The 16,674-nt window shown below is 40.6% G+C and overlaps 1 protein-coding gene across 3 annotated transcripts in view; it reads left to right on the top strand.

Moving 5' to 3' along the window:
• Positions 1-16,674, top strand: part of NCKAP5 (NCK associated protein 5) — a 634,612-nt gene that overhangs the window by 482,941 nt on the left and 134,997 nt on the right. For all 3 annotated transcript variants that reach the window (XM_050915979.1, XM_050915978.1, XM_050915977.1), the window contains 2 exons: positions 5,287-5,355; positions 13,085-13,123. In XM_050915979.1, the coding sequence (XP_050771936.1) occupies positions 5,287-5,355; positions 13,085-13,123 (108 nt within the window). The remainder of the gene's footprint in view (positions 1-5,286; positions 5,356-13,084; positions 13,124-16,674) is intronic.

Consider the following 16,674-nt stretch of genomic DNA (forward strand, 5'->3'; position numbering starts at 1 on the left):
TTTCATGCAAAAAATATGCAACCATTTGGAATGGGCATCCACCACTACTAGACATATTATTCCCTAAAATGGTCCTGCAAAATCAGTATGCAGACACTGCTACGGTGCGGAGGGCCATTCTGAGGGGTATAATGGTGCTGGTTTAGGCATTCTGGTACCGGTTGGCATCATAAATATTCCTTAGTAAGTGGCTCTATTTGTTAGTCAATGCCTGGTCACCATAGAAAACGTTCTGTCAAATGCCTTCATTTTTACTCCTCCTAGGTGACTTACATGGATCTTTTCTAAGACTGTTATATGCAGTTTGCTAGGTATAATAACATGAATTCCTTAATGTATCATAAATTCAACTTTGCCAGTGTAAATGAGTGCCAAATTAGGGCTCTCAGTATGTTTCCAGCCCTTCAGAGTGGCTTCAAAAACCTAAGCTAGTGTGGGATCCCTCTTGGTTTCCTGCTCGAATAAACTACAAGTCACTGGGCACTCAATGTGTAACAAGTTTACAAATTTTGTTTTTGTTACTGGTTGCCCTTCAACTAGCATGGGCTGATGGGGGAGCCTGTCTGGGTTCGCGTGAGCATCTGTTCTTTTGAATTCAATGCTATAGATATAACCTGCTAAGAAGAGGGCCAAGCATTGCACTCATGCCGCAGTTGTCACGGGAACTCCCTTCCTCAAATGAAAAATTGATACTAGGGCTTGGTGCTCTATGAAAAGTGTGAATTTCCTCCCATATAAGTATGGGTTGAATTTCTTTGCACCCAATACCAGACTTAAAGCCTCTTTGTCTATTTGTGCATAGTTACATTCTGGCACTGAGAGACTGGAAGCAAGTGCTATGGATCTCTCACTGCCATCTCTCCTGGTGTGCAATATAACCATCCCAATTCCATGTAAAGAAGCATCACCTGCTAACTTGACAGGCAGCAGTGGGTTAAAGTGCATTAGCCCACAAAACAAATGACCAATTGTTTTGCTTCCAGGAAAGCTTTTTGACACTCACATGACTATACTGACTTTTGACCAGTCTGTAGCAAGCAGTTCAGCAGATGCATACAGTTGCTCAGTGTGGTGCAAATAGGCTATAGTAGTTAAAAAATCCTAGAAATGATCTAAGTTATGACACATTCTTTGGCAGCGGAGCTTTCAGCACTGCTTTAATCTTCTTCTGAGATTTATGTGGGCCTTATGTATCAGTAACGTGCACACAATAAGCTACGGAGTCCTTGAATAGTTCACATTTTATGCAATTGGCTTGCAACCCATGTTCTTTTAGACACTTTAATATCCTCTTCAAGGATTCCAGATCTTCCTTGTCACTTCTACTGGTCACAGTCATGTCGTCCAGATACCACTGTGTTCTCGGAATACCTCACAAAACTTGGTCCATTGCCATTTAGCAGTAGCTGAAGCAATACTACATACTAGCCTGCTGTACTGGTAGAGAGTCTTTTGTGTGTTGTTTGTGAGGTTTGCCTTAGACTCGTCCTGAACTTCCATGTGTAGGTATTTTCAATACAGTGTTTATGGTGACCTTAAAATATCCACAAACACTAACTGCACCGCATTTTTTTTACAACTGGAATAATAGGAGTTCCCCACTTGCTCCAGACCACTTTTGAAAGTATGCCCTCTCTTTCCAGACGTTCCAATTCAGCATCTACCTTTGAGCGACTACTGTAAGGTACAGGTTGAGTTTTGTGAAACTTGGGTTGTGCTTTCTCAGCTAGGATTATTTTAGCCTTCATGTGTTTTAGAGTTCCTGTGCCCTCCTTGATTATTCCCAATGCTCGACATAGTATCCCTTCCAGCTTCTGTTCACCTGTTTTAGTGGGGTATACTGAAAGTGACTTTATAGATCTTTATAGATTTCCAATCCAGAAGAACATATTCATAAACGATCTGAAAAAAGGGGTAAACAGGGAGGTGGCAAACTTTGCAGATGATACAAAACTACTCAAGACAGGTAAGTCCCGGAAGACTGTGAAGAGCTACAAAAGGATCTCTCAAAACTCAGTGACTGGGCAACAAAATGGCAGATGAAATTTAATGTTAATAAATACAAAGTAATGCACACTGGAAAGCATAATCCTAACGATACATACACAATGATGGGGTCTAAATTAGCTGTTCCCACTCAAGAAAGAGATCTTGGTGTCATTGTGGATAATTCTCTGAAATCATCCAAGCAATGTGCAGCAGCAGTCAAAAAAGCGAACAGAATGATAGAAATCATTAAGAAATGGATAGATAATAAGACAGAGAAAACATCATATTGCCTCTGTATAAAGCCATGGTACACCCATACCTTGAATACTGCATGCAGATGTGGTCATCCCATCTCGAAAAAGATATATTGGAATTGGAAAAGTTTCAGAAAAGGGAAACAAAAATGATTAGGGTATAGAATGGCTTCTGTATGAGGAGAGATTAATAAGACTGGGACTTTTCAGCTTGGAAAAGAGACGACTAAGGGAGGATATGATAGAGGTTTATAAAATCATGAGTGGTATAGAGAAAGTAAATAAGGAAGTGTTAGTTGCTCCTTCTCATAATACAAGAACTAGGGACCACCAAATGAAATTAATAGGCAGCAGGTTTAAAACAAACATAAGAAAGTATTTTCTCAAGCAACGCACTGCCAACCTCTGGAACTCCTTGCCAGAGAATGTTATGAAGGCCAATACTATAACAGAGTTCAAAAGGGAGCTAGATAGATTCATGGAAGATAGGTCCATCAATGGGTATTATCCAGGATGGGCAGGAATGGCGTCCCTAGCCGCTGTTTGCCAGAAGCTGGAGTTGGGTAATAGGGCATGGATCACTTGATGATAACCTGTGTTCATTCCCTTTGGGGCACCTGCCATTGGCCACTGTAAGAGGACAGAATACTGAGCTTGATGGACCTTTGGTCTGACCCAGTATGTCCGTTCTTATGTTCTTAACCATTCATGGCCCCACAGGGCTTGGCCCCCATTCTCAATGATATGGGAGTCTAATAAACATTGCTTATTGTTATACTCTACATTCACTTGCTTTACTCCAGTTGGTACTATCTTTTTTCCCATATATGTTTTAGTAACATCAGTGTTTCCCTCAGTTGGTTATTTTTAAAGTTTTCATGTATTCCATACGTGGGACTATGGAGCCAGTGTCCAATTCCATTTCAAGCATTTTTCCCGCCACCCAGGGTGTCAACTCAATTGCTGACTTGTAATTTTTTCTCACACTATATCCACTACTGGCTACTCCACTCTGTCAGTCTGTGTCACAACTGCTTCTATCTACAGAGTGTACGTTGACATTCCTTTTTCTATATTCCAATTTGGTCTCTTCCTTATTTCTTACAGTATGACAAGTGTTTGGATATTACCTTTTCTATTACAGTTTCTGCAATGTGCATCTTTAAATAAGCAATCACAAGGAGCATGGAACACTTTTCCAAACTGATAACAAGTGTCTGTTTCCTGAGTGGACTGGCACTTTCCTTGGGTTTCAGATAGTCTGTGTGTTCCTAATTCTGTTTTAGCTCTGGTATGCATGTATGATGTCATCTTGGATATTTGAGCATCCAGCTCCCAAACTCTTACTGCTGCTTTTGTTATTCTGACTTCTGCTTCCACCTTTGCTTCTGCTTTGAATTTACAGCTTTACCTTTTGCTGCATCATGTTCCACCATTTTGCTGGGACACTTAGAAACTCCCTTGTAACCAAATGTTGAATCTATGGTGCGCTTTATGGTGCAGTTATAATGCAGAGAAATTCATAACATTTGCTGATGTCTCTGGAGTGTATTGCTGACTTCATAAAACTGTTTGCTTAGAAATGTAAGTGATCTCCATATGTTGCTCTCTTTTCTCACCCTTTGGCTTTTCTCTAGGATGCTTAAATACTGGCTGTTATGGGCATTTCCCTTTCTCCTCCCAACACATTATTTTTAGGTTAATCTTGAATTTGAAATAAAGGTCAGTGAATTAACTAATTGCAGTTTTGCTCAGGTTTCTTTATTTTTTATTTTTTTATTTTTTTTCTATAAAGAGATAACTGTTGCTCTTGCTAGGCAAAATCTTCCCATAAGATGACATCAATTGATGACATCAATAAACTTTTTGGTCTGGAATTGCAAACATTAGCCATGCAGGTGACCATTGTCTCTTAACCACAATTATTTTTTGGAACCTCATATATTAAGCTTTAATGGATTATCAGTTTAGTAAAAGGGGGGTGAGTAATATAAACTTTTTAATGGTTGTAATTCTCTGAATGTATTGATTGTGATGTTATGGTTGCGTGATGTGAAGGATATGAGTGGGGACCAGGGACAACATATAGATTCCCAAGGCCAGCTTTAATTTGCACATTTTTATATTTTGTTTTATTTTTCAGTCTTTGAGAGGAATATAGTTGAACCTTGCTCTTATTTGAAACTCATGTATATGTTTCTGTTATATTTTGGGGAATTTCTGCGACACAGGAGCTTCCCAAGGTAAAGGCAAAATTATATAGAAGAGTATCGTGATTTAAAGCCATTTAAATTTTAATACCAGCTTGTGCTATTTTTTTCATGTGCTTTACAGAAAAATCTCAGAAGAGTGGATAATTAAGGACAGATTAAAGCCATTAGTATATAGGAAACTTTTAATTTTTAAACTGACATTTGTTAGAATGAAATTTACTGTTTGACTTTAAGATTTTATTTAGATGTTGTAAAATATAATTCCTTTTCACTCTTGAAATGATGGACTTTGGCATGTGTTTTTAATGTGGTGGATTAAGAAAATTACTTTTTATGATTAGAGATGTAATTTACCCATCAATTATTATCTGGCCACTATATCCGCAGTTACTCAATTTCAGTGCCCTGGAATGGCTTATTGTGGCTTTTAGCTTGGGTTAGATTCTGTTTCCACCAAATACTTTCTCCATGCAGATTGGGTGTCAGTTTCAATGTATAGTACCAGAAACAAAAATTGACGTGCAAACTATCATTTGCAATGTTTTACTAAAGACTATCTTTGCATCTGACAAGACTAGCTCACAGATGTACTTAAAATGTCAATACTTGTATTTCTCTAAATTGTACTGTATTTTTTGGATAACTTCATAAAACTAATGACATTTCAGTTTTATTTATAACAGTAACTTAAAGCAAATATGTTTTGTGTATTTTTAAGATATTATTTTGGATCCTGAGGAGGAACGTGCAGTAAATTCATTGAATAAGTTGTCATGTAGCACAAAATATCTAGTGATTCATTTGCATTATATTTTTGCTTCTTACTGCAGGCAGAGAATTCAGCATTGGCTCTGGAAAATGAAAATCAAAGAGAACAGTATGAAAAGTGCCTTGATGAGGTAATGTAGATTTAAGAAAGATTTTATGACTGAGTTTCTCTGATTGTAATGAACAACAAGCAGGTAGTTTCCCCAAGCCTGCCTTTGCAGTAGGTTCCCAGCCCTAGAGGCTCTGTTAACTTTCTCTCCTCTAACACACGCACACACACACACACACACACACACACACTCTGTTAACTTTCTCTCCTCTAACACACACACACACACACACACACACACACACACCCGTCAGCTCACATGCCTAGTTTAGGAGCCCTCAGCTCACATGCCTAGTTTAGGAGCCCTCAGCTCACATGCCTAGGTTAGCATCTGCTCAGGCCTCCCCATGCAGCCCATTGCCTTGGGTGATGGCTTCTGTTGTTTTCACCTATTTCATTACCTAAAGGGACTTAACTGCTCCTTCCATTTAGCCTGAAAGAAGGGTGCTTAGCACCAGACCCAGCTTAACCAATGTGCACTCTGTGACCTTGCACAGGGCCCCCCTCTCAGGGGGGTGGGAGGGAATGGAGAGAAGGGCTGGCGACCACTGGGGATTGTGGGGAAGCCACGAGTAACTGGCCTGTCAGAGTGTTTTATTTTGCCCACTACATTAATCCTCATGCTGAAAGGGAGGATTCCCTCCCCAAATTCCTGATCTCACTGCAGTGCTGTGATCTGCTGCCGCTGTGAGAGTGCTGTGTTGCTCCTGTAGTGGATGGCACTGGCTAGCTGCGCTGGGATCTTTTTGGAAGCAAAGCATGCTCAGGCCATTGTGGCTGCCTAACTCGTGTAAGAGCTGGTGTTACTGGTTGTTGCCCTATGGAAGGATATGTAGCCTCTTTAAAACAAACACAAACAAACAAATAAAATATGGCCTACCAAAAGGTTTTAATGGATTTTTGTGGCTGTCTGCACCCACCATCATATGCTCTGTCTAGTTTGACTTTAACCAGATCTGTGATTGTCTGTCTATAACTCAGATAGACAGAAGCCGTTACACTTTGCATCATAGCAACACATAGCAGCCTGTGCATTTAAAAAAGCAAACCACTACCCTACACACACATTTCTCCCCTTGGAGAAAGGACGAGAGAGAGAACAAATTACATATGACAGATACTAGTCACATCCCTTAATGCACTGGTGGAAGGTCCTCAGATATTATGGTGGTGTAAGAACCTAATTCAGATAGAATATAAGAATTTAATAAATTTAATATGAAGTTGTGAAGCTTTGTTTTTTATTATCTTCTTGTCATGGATATGATGTGGCTACAGAAGACATTTCAGCACTGGGTTAAGTGAGACAGTTACCCATCAATAAGAAAATAAAAGGGGTCCACATATTTAGACTAAGCGTTTTGAGGCAGGAGCCTCTTTGGTGTGTATTTGTACGGTGCCTAGCGCAAAGGGGTCCTAGTCCATGATTGTGGCTCCTACGTGCTACTGCAATACAAATAATAGTAATTTTAAAACTGTGCTCCAGATTTTATTTTCTCAGTGCTTAAATCAGGTAATTCAGGTCTCCTGCTGGCATATCTGTCCCTTCCCACTCTGAACGCTCTCCTGGAGGCAGTGTTTCTTGTCTGTAAGTGACAAGGGCTGCTGCTCCAATACATCTGTTAGTCTGTAAGGTGCCACAGGACTCTTTGTTGCTTTGTACATTTTCTTGTATCTTGCCTCTTGTCTTTTCTGTGTTCCCTTCTTTTTTTTCTTATGCCTCTGTTATTTCTAATCTCCTCTATTCTTCTTTGCCTCACCTGTTACCCACTCTATTTCTCATCTCTTTCCCCACCTCCAATCCTTTGACCTCACTCTTCCTAGTGATATTGTAACCTGCCTTATCTCAGCCAAGATAGGCCTGGACCTATGTGAGCAATGATGCACATAAATTGGTTTCAGCAGCCATGACAACCTCACCACAAACCCGAAGACAAGCCCTGTGAGTTCCAACTATGACAGCCACATGGGCATCTAACACTGAGTGGGCTCACGCAGGAATGGCGCTCACAGGAAGGGTTCACAAAATAAACAGGGACCTTTTCTTCTACTCTGCTGAGATAATTTCAGTGAATTCAGTGAAGAAACAATAAACAGAATTAATGATCTGACATAAACACAGTTAAGAAATAATCCATTAATGCCCATGGGACCCTGTGGTTCCAATTGCCTTGGATCCCAAGGACTCCTCTGGAGCAAGCATACCCTGATACAAAGTTATTCCTAACCAGGGATTTTCAGCAGAGCTGGTCAAAAAATAAAAACATTTTTAAAAATTATGAAAAATTATCCATTTTTTGGTTGGAAAATGTCTGTTTTTTATTACTCTAGGCCCAAGGCACAAGCTCCACTTCTCACACGCAAGAGCTCCTTCCTTGGTCCTTTTCTTGTTTGGGCTAGGAGCTTCCTCTGCAGTCCTCAGGACCAGAGATCAGCTGCCTCGTTTTCTTTCCTTCCAGGATGTCTCGCATGTTCACTTCTGCCACCCAAATGACCTGGTTGGCTGAGGGGAAGGGACTCAGTTGTCCCTCAAAACAGCAGGCTCTGATCAGACCCAGAGTTGCAGTAGATCAGCCCTCTGAAAGAGAGTTTCAGGGTCCATTACAATAATTATTTTTAATTTCCTACCATGATCTGAATCATGATCTTTGGACCCCAGAAAAAACTTGGGCGTCCCATCCCTGTCAGACTGCAGAGGAAGCCATACATGGGACAGCATCAGCTAGAGATGATGCATATTATGCATGGTCATGTCATGTTCTGATCTCTGTTGGTTAAGGGGAATGCTATGAACCAAGGGTGTATTTCATCCTCTTCATGTCTTGCATGTTCAAAAGCTGGATTCAGGGCAGTTCATAAATCCTGGGGCCCTATGCTCCTGTGATGTCGCCCTGCCCCTAGTTGGGGTAGTGATGGTTGTAGGGCTGGACTGGTCGAGGGAATCTGCCACTGTCCTGTGGGCCCTCCTTCCCAAACCACTGCTCCCTGTCCAGGTAGGCCAGGGTCTTTCCCAAGCAGAGGGTAAACCTGCCACCCCGTCAGTGGACTCTGGGCTTGGCCATACATGCCACCTCAGCAAAAAAAAAATTGTAGTAGATGGGGCTCCGACCTGGGGAAGAAGTTCCAGCATCATTCCAGCCTAGCCATTATGGGGTGGCAACAACAAAGCTTCCCCACTATGCACACAGAATCCTGTGCAGAAGTGTTAATGGCCCTGCCTCCACCCCCCATGCAAGAACTGAAGAGGTTAAGGTATCAAAGTTCCCTCTTATTTCCTTTCTTTGAGGAGCAAATAGCTGCTTGAGCTCACGTTTAACACCTATGAGTGCAGCCTCTCTCACTCCCATTTCCTCCTCCTCTCTTTGTCTCCTTCATGCCATCATTCCTTGTGCTTCCTTCTTCCTCATTCATGCCATGCCCATCGGTCACTATTCAAGGGTGAATACTGTATCTCTGACTTAAAATTTCACGTTCTCCAATCATTTTCACCAGTAAAACTCAATCAAACTCAAATATTCATAGACAGAAAACACACAAGGGATATGAACATGACTGAAGTAAAATCCTTTATGAATTCTATTAATATATTCACAGATTTTTAAAATTAATTGCCCATCTCTATTATTTTATCTGAAGTTGACAGTTGGAAGTAAATAGCACTGAACTGTCCAATACTACACAAACCAGAAAAAGAGCTCATTTAAAATTCAAAAATATACTGTAAACCTATCTCTGTGTCTCTATAAAACAATGCAAGAAACAGGATTATCTCCTGTACTTTATGGGCTTGAGGTTACATGCTTAATCCTAGTTTCCTATTCAGGAATTTGACTGTCAGTTTATTGGCAAGAAGTAGTATAATGTTTATTCACGTTATTGTGCCAGTAAGATTTCTGTCAAGCTTGACTGTACTGATATAGAGGAAAATGTACAAATGACTGCTTCAGTGGTAGATGAAATCTTTAAATGATTTCATCTTAATATTACTATAATACATTTCCAATTAGCACCCTCAATATGCATTTTACTTTTAAAAAAATAAAGAAAAATAACTCTCAGAGCATCTGTTTAATTAGAAAATCCTAAATGTTACACAAAGGCATAGATACAGTTCTGTAAAAAAAAATAAAAATACTTCACATGCAGAAACCAAGATGTGCTAAGAGTAGCCAGGCCAAATTTGAGTGAGAGGTGTTGCAGCCTGGTGCAGGAGTCCAGCACCACTCAGGTTTGGCACACCCACCCCCCCATTAATAGTGTGGGGAGTGACTCAGATTCCAGTGCTGCTGGCATCATTGTGCTTGGCCTGAGGTGACCCACCAGGCTGAGAACCTGGAGTTAGGAGCAGAATCAGGGAAAATTCTCCCACCAGTAGCATGCCTTGAAGTCAGGGAGAGGCAGGACCAGGAGTGGCCTTCCAGCTGCATGCGGGGAAGAGCCTCCCTCGCCCCACAGGGAAGGCAGTGACTTCATAGACCTGGGCCATCTCTGCCTTCCCCATCCCTCCTTAATCCCCCAGGCAGCACAAGGAGGGCAGTGACCCCAAATGCCTGGCCCTCTCTGACCTTCTCCAGTCAGGGGTGGCTCCAGGCACCAGCACGCCAAGCACGTGCCTGGGTGGCAAGCCACGGGGGGCACTCTGCCAGTCACCGCGAGGGCGACAGGCAGGTTGCCTTCGGCGGCATGCCTGCAGAGGGTCCACTGGTCCCACAGCTTCGGCGGACCTCCCGCAGGCGTGCTGATGAATCCGCAGGACCGGGGAGCTCCCGGAGGCAAGCCGCCGAAGGCAGCGTGCCTGCCGTGCTTGGGGCGGCAAAATACCTAGAGCCGTTCCTGCCTCCAATCCTTCTCCTCTTCTTAAACTCTTGTCTCCATGATAATTTTTAGACGGGTGGTTAGGGGCCTCACCTTCAGATTTTTCTCTGGGCCCCAAAAAACATCTATGTGATCCTTGTCCTCTAGGCTGCAAGCGAACCAGGAAACCACTTACAATGTAAAGTGTTCAGCTTGCAATATTAACACAGTTTCAGTATACCACAGACAATGCCTACCTCACAGGAGTGTGTGTGGCTTAATGTCAGAAAGCCTTTTGACATCCTCAGGTGAGTAGCATGGTATAAGTGTAAAGTAGCAATTAGTTACCAATCACTTCACTTTCCCACAAACAGGAACATGAATGTTAACCATAGCAATGAATTCCCCATAATGATGACCACCTTTAAGGTGAGGGGTTTTGGATATGACCCCATTTGGTGACTCCCTTCTGTGGGAAGCCTAAATGAACCACAGTTGCTTCAGAATACTATCCTACAGGCTTTCTGCTCAGCCTGAATTCTCAGTTTTCTCTGGACATGCCAGTCAGGGGACTGAATTTGAAAATCTCAGGACAGTAGACGTAATATTCAGACTTGAGTGCCTAAAACTACTGGTGTCAATGGGAACTGTGGTTATTAGCATTTGTGAAAATCAAGCTGCATTCATTTAGGGCTTGTCTATGCTGAGACATCCAGGAAGATTAATCCAAATTATCTAAATGTGTGAATTTGAAGTGGATTAGTTAAACTACATTAAATCCCTATATGAATGATGATGGTCAAAATTAAAGTGGCCTTAATTTGATATAGTTTAAATCACTTCGAATGAAACTTAACTGAATTAAGGCCACTTTGATTCTGAATGAAGATGTTCACACAGACTTTTCATGTAATTTAACTAAACCACTTCAATTTCACTTCTTTGGATAATTCAGATTAATTTTCCTGGATGTCCCTATGTAGACAAACCCTTAGGTACCTATGTTCATGCACCCAAGTTAGAAAAAATTGTCCAATGTGCATCAGCAAGTTCTTCCCCTGCCCCCTCAATTGGCAGATTATTCAATTTACACTTCTTTGTATAGTCTATAAAGCTGTAAGAATAATTTTATAGGTAATGCTGTTGCAAGTGCTTTGTACACATTGCAAAGAATCCTTTAGTCCTTCTTGGTAAAGTAACTCTATGTCAGGAAGTAAAGAAATAATGTATTAGATGTGATTTGTTCAGTTTTCAGGTAGAGCAAACAGACGTTAAAAGTACATGCCAGAAGGAGCACTGTCAGATGTAGATTCTAAAAGCCTGTAGGGCAACACATGGATTTAAAAAATATAACATATTTACTCCTGTGGGTTATTACAGTTCCAGTATTCGTCTGTCTTCTGTTAAATCATGTATTGAGCTATTTTATGTGACCATTGTTCCACAGGCTGCCTTAAATTAGGGACCAGTTTGGGGGAAAAATTAGATACTAGGCAATTTTATGAGAATATGAGTCAAATCAAAGTTCTGGGTTTTAGAGAATTGAATTATTTACTGAAGTGAATTAACTTCAGTTCTTTGCTCATGACTCAGTTCACTTGAATGGTCTATTTTTTTAATTTTTATTTTTTAATTCACTAACAGTAAAGGCAGCAAGGCAGATTTGTACTTTCAAATGACAGCCTCATGTATTGTTTAACTTTTAGAAAGCTAAAATGGACTAGAACTCATAACTAGACTCTGTGCACAGAGATTTAAGCCTAAGATTATGTTACTTATACAGAGTAGAATCAGGACAAACACACTGAAAATGTGACAGTTCATGTATAGTTTCAAAAATGACATTTGATTATGGTTATACATTTTTTAATGAAACATTTATCAAAAACATTCAAAAGTATCACCAGCAGAAAATACTTATTTTTCCCCCATGTCAAAAATGTAAATAATGAGAGGACACTTGTATAAAATACATTTTAAAATTCCCTCCTGCATATACAGTTCCACTAATCAATGGTGAGTAATGTGATTCAAGGCAATTACACATTATGGTGTGAACACTTCCAACCATATTTTGATGACTGTAGGTATTTTAATTTTCTGTGGCACTTTATTGTTGCCTGCTTGTCATGATAAATGTACCGTTTACCCATGCTGAATCAAGAAACAATTAAGCTTCATCAAGACATTCAGGATCACATCCTCAGCAGGTGCAAATCGGTGCAGCAGTATTGAAGTCAGTTCAACTATAGTGATTTGCATCAGTGAGAGACCTGACCCTTACATTGTATTCTGTTTGACTGTATTAGGCCATGTCTACACTACAGCATAAAATTGAAATTATTAAAACCGGTTTTATAAAACTGGTTTTATAAAATCGATTTTACGCGTCCACACTAGGGCACATTAATTCGGTGGTGTGCGTCCATGGTCCTAGGCTACCATCGATTTCCGGAGCGGTGCACTCTGGGTAGCTCAGTAAAAGAATGAGACCAATAACTTCGATTTCCGTCCACACTAACCCTAAGTCGATGTAGTAATATCGATTTTAGGGTTACTCCTCTCGTTGGAGAGGAGTACAGAAATCGATTTTAAGAGCCCTTAAAATCGATTTAAAGTGCCTTGTAGTGTGGACGGGTACAGCGTTAAATCGATTTAACGCTGTTTAAATCGATTTAACGCTGTAGTGTGGACCAGGCCTTAGACTAGAATACCAAAACAAAGATTTGTTATGTCATACTAAAGTTATTAGGGTGTATATGTTTGGTGTGAAATGGGGAACTGTTGGAACCTAGATTTTATATACGCTCGCAATGTCACTTTAGGGAGTGGGTTTAGGAGGTTACTCCAGGGGGAAATAGCTTACAGTGGGATCCCTCAGAAAAGGGTCTCCTCCACCAAAAAAATCAATATAATACACTGCTAAGTTATATTATTTTATTATTTATTTCTTACAGGTAGCCAACCAAGTTGTGCAAGCGCTACTTACTCAAAAGGTAGATTGTTTCTCTGATTTTTGGCATGTTTTTAAAGGCTGTAAATGCAAACCATTGAATTAGAAAATGTATGTCTTTATGCGGGATACATTTTTCAAATGCTGTGCACACATTTCAATAACGCAACCGCAAAATGTCACAAAATGACAAGTGTTCTACCAATAACAAAAATGAATAATAATTCTGGGACTGGGAACCTCGGAGGATTGGTAATGGAATATATAGCCTCATCCCATTTGATACTTGGAGTAGGCCTGGCTAAAGTCAATAATGCCTGGCAGTCCATCCCATCTCTTGGCTTTTCTATGTCCTATTCAAAATGAGTTGGTTTTATGTCCCAATCCGATTCCTGTTGGACATCAGAAAAAGACCAACACAAAGGCACTCTTGTTGGCTCTCAGCAGAATATAAGGGTTACAGGTGAAAGCCTGTGCCTCCCTGAGTGGCAATGGAAGGCTCCCATATACACAGCGGAGGAATGGATATTCTAAGACTGAGTAGTGAAGAAGATGTACAGGAGATGCTTCAGCCCCATGCTATGGAAACTGTGCTCTTTAGCAGCTCTCTGCCATATCACAGCTGTGTAGAGAGGGATTTGTAGGTAGGCCATGCAGGAATATCCTGGAGTGTAGCCACCATGTTCACAAACTGTGATGATCTGTGGAGGGAGCATATAGAGGGGATAATTAATGTTTGCTAAAGCCCTACACTCAGTAACTGTGACTACAGAATGGCTCCATAGATGCCACTGTCAGTTCCATTCCTCACCTCCATGTCTTCAGAACAATATCTTTGTCTCTGTACCCACAATTCTACCCTGCATAGGTTTGGAAATGATACTGCACACTCAAACCTAGTGGTGGTCCACGCAGGTCAGATATGAGGCAAGGCAGTGTGGGGAAGATTGCACTTCTGCTGTTCTTGCTATATCTGTTCTACGTATAAGCGGAGGACTGATCCTTGAGTACATAAAGCAAAATCACATAATGGTGAAATATTTGGTAGAGTTTCAGTCTCCATATTTTAGTCTGTAGTTTGGGAAACATTGTGATTGTTTTCCAAAAGCAGAGAGAAGGTCTCGGAATTCTTTTACACTGAGAGTCAGATTTTTTGATGACAATATAATTTCCCAATAATGGACCCACCCAAACTCGTAGGAACCGTGGAGTTTGTACAGATATAATAAAAATGGATTTAAATACATTTAATAAAGTAATTTGCTGAGTATTGATGGGATTTAACTGCTGCTTACCTACTGCTGAGTAATACCAACTAATTTAACGTCCATGGAATCAGGAGGGTACTCTTCTAAATGCTAATGAATGTTAACTGTTACAGTACTCATACCTCTGTTCATATGGAGATCATTTATAAGAAAGGAGAGGAAGACAATAGTGTAAGAAATTGGACTCTTCAGGTCAGTCACAAAAGGTAGTAGCTATACAAATCCAGGTAATAACTAGTAAACAGATAAATCTACCATAGTGCAGCTAAGCAGTAAGACACATCAAGTCATGCCACAGTGAGATAACACACCTCTGGGGCATAGTGAGGCATGAAGACAAGCTGAGAGCTTTCAAAGATTCAAGAAGAGTAATACTGCACAGTAACATATACTGGGTATGTTTTATTGTGAATATGAAATTGCTCCGCAAGGGCTAATTTTTGTTTAAATTAAGTGCATACCGTAATGTAAGGGATAAAGTACTGTACATCCCTCAGTATATGAGAAGACTGATTCCGCTGAGGGATTCTGATGAGAGAAACTGAGAGAGCAAAGCTTGAGTGATTTATCAGTGTCACTGAAACCTTGAGATGGAATTACAGTCTTAAATGTGCACTTTTGGAGTATATCATTTGTTATAATACATATGAAATTCCTCTTATGTGGCCTGCTTTTTACCAGGCACATGCAGAAAATGTGTGAAATTGGGAATTTTCCTGAATTAGTCCCAGAGCAAAATTTCACCTTTTTATGCAGAAAATTTGTTTGCATTTTTCTCCCCACTTATAAATAGCAGGTTTACCTCTGGAAAATCTGAGAAGTCAGATAATCAGCAAATGATTTTGAGACAAACCCACAAAATATGTTTTGTGTGTTTGCTGCTGGGTAGGTTGCACAGCCCCATTGATTTCTGTGCAGGTCATCAACCATCATTCTTCTTGTATCCACGGATGGCTTAACTCTACATGGCAGAATTAAACCCAGGTAATTCCCCTGGGCAAAGAGGGAGGCAGTATTTTGAAGCCTTACACAGGAGGTGACATCCCCTGCACAGTTTGTAAACTATCTCTGCTGGGATTTCCTATGTGGCAACACATGGGAAGGGGCCTGGAAAAAGGTAGGCAGTGGGGAACTCCTGCTGGAGAGTGTTGGTCGGGCTAACACCCTAGAAGCAGGCTCCAGACAGTAGGCTGGAGTAAACTGCATGGAATATCTCTGCAGCCAGTGTGAGGTTTCAGTCCCCTCTCCAGAGATCCCTAGTGTCCAGTTGAAAAAGTGGGGCTGGCTGCTTGGGTCTAAATTTTCCTTAAGATCTGGATCAACATTGTGACATTGGAGTTATAGTGCATAATGGAATTGCTGATTGCTCCATAGATCTGACCTTTGCTTGTCACTCTGCTACACTTGAGTCCTTTCAGGCAAGTGCTGACCCACATTCTCTGCTCTAGGATCTGCATGATCATTTAATTTTGCCCTTTCTGATCTTTAAAATCTTGCCACCTGTTATCTGGTGCTACAGGTGACCTTCAGTGCTGTGTATGGTGAATGTGTGGACAGGAACTGAGCATTACAACAGAGGAAATGTATTCAAAGGAAAGGCAGTGGATTTCCAGAATTTGAAGAAAAAGCATCATTTCCCAGCTGGGGGAAGAATAGTTCTGATATCGAGGAATAGTGCAGTAGGTGTTGTAAGGATAAACACCTTAAAGATTGTGAGACATTCAGATACTACAGTACTGAAAGAGATATTTGTAGTATCACTTTTTTAATACCCATTAGTTCTACCATTAGCAATGTGCATCATGATATACTTCAGGTTTTGTTAATTATGACACAACATGCCTACTGATCATTTTACTCTTTTGATTTAATATAAGCAGGCATTGCTACTTTACATAAATATTCTTATGTTAATTTCCTGTTAATGCTTTTTTTCACCTTTCTGTGAATGGCATTAGTGTTGGAACAGTTTGCTGCATCTTGCTTGGTAATGTGCCAAAAATTTTACTCTTGCTCTTGAGAAAGAAGTCCAAAGTTGGAGTCATATAAACTTCCATGGTTTGGCTCTTAAAAGGAAAAGTTTGAGAGGCAACATTGCTATGTCTGCAATGTTGTTTTAAATTGTGAGTTCCCATGAAGCATTTTTCCTCTTCAGTGAACTCAGTATTTAACTACATTATAGCAGCCAGGGCTCAGTTTTAATTTCTTTGATTATTTGTGAAAGCCATGTAAAGAGGGGCTTTGGTGTTTGTGTTTCCCCAGATGAGAAACACTGTCCCATATAAGTTAATAGATGAGAGTTTTTAGCAGGGGTTTTCACTCAGAG

The sequence above is a fragment of the Gopherus flavomarginatus genome, chromosome 10 (assembly GCF_025201925.1).
Source record: "Gopherus flavomarginatus isolate rGopFla2 chromosome 10, rGopFla2.mat.asm, whole genome shotgun sequence".
NCBI classification, from domain to species: Eukaryota; Metazoa; Chordata; order Testudines; family Testudinidae; genus Gopherus; species Gopherus flavomarginatus.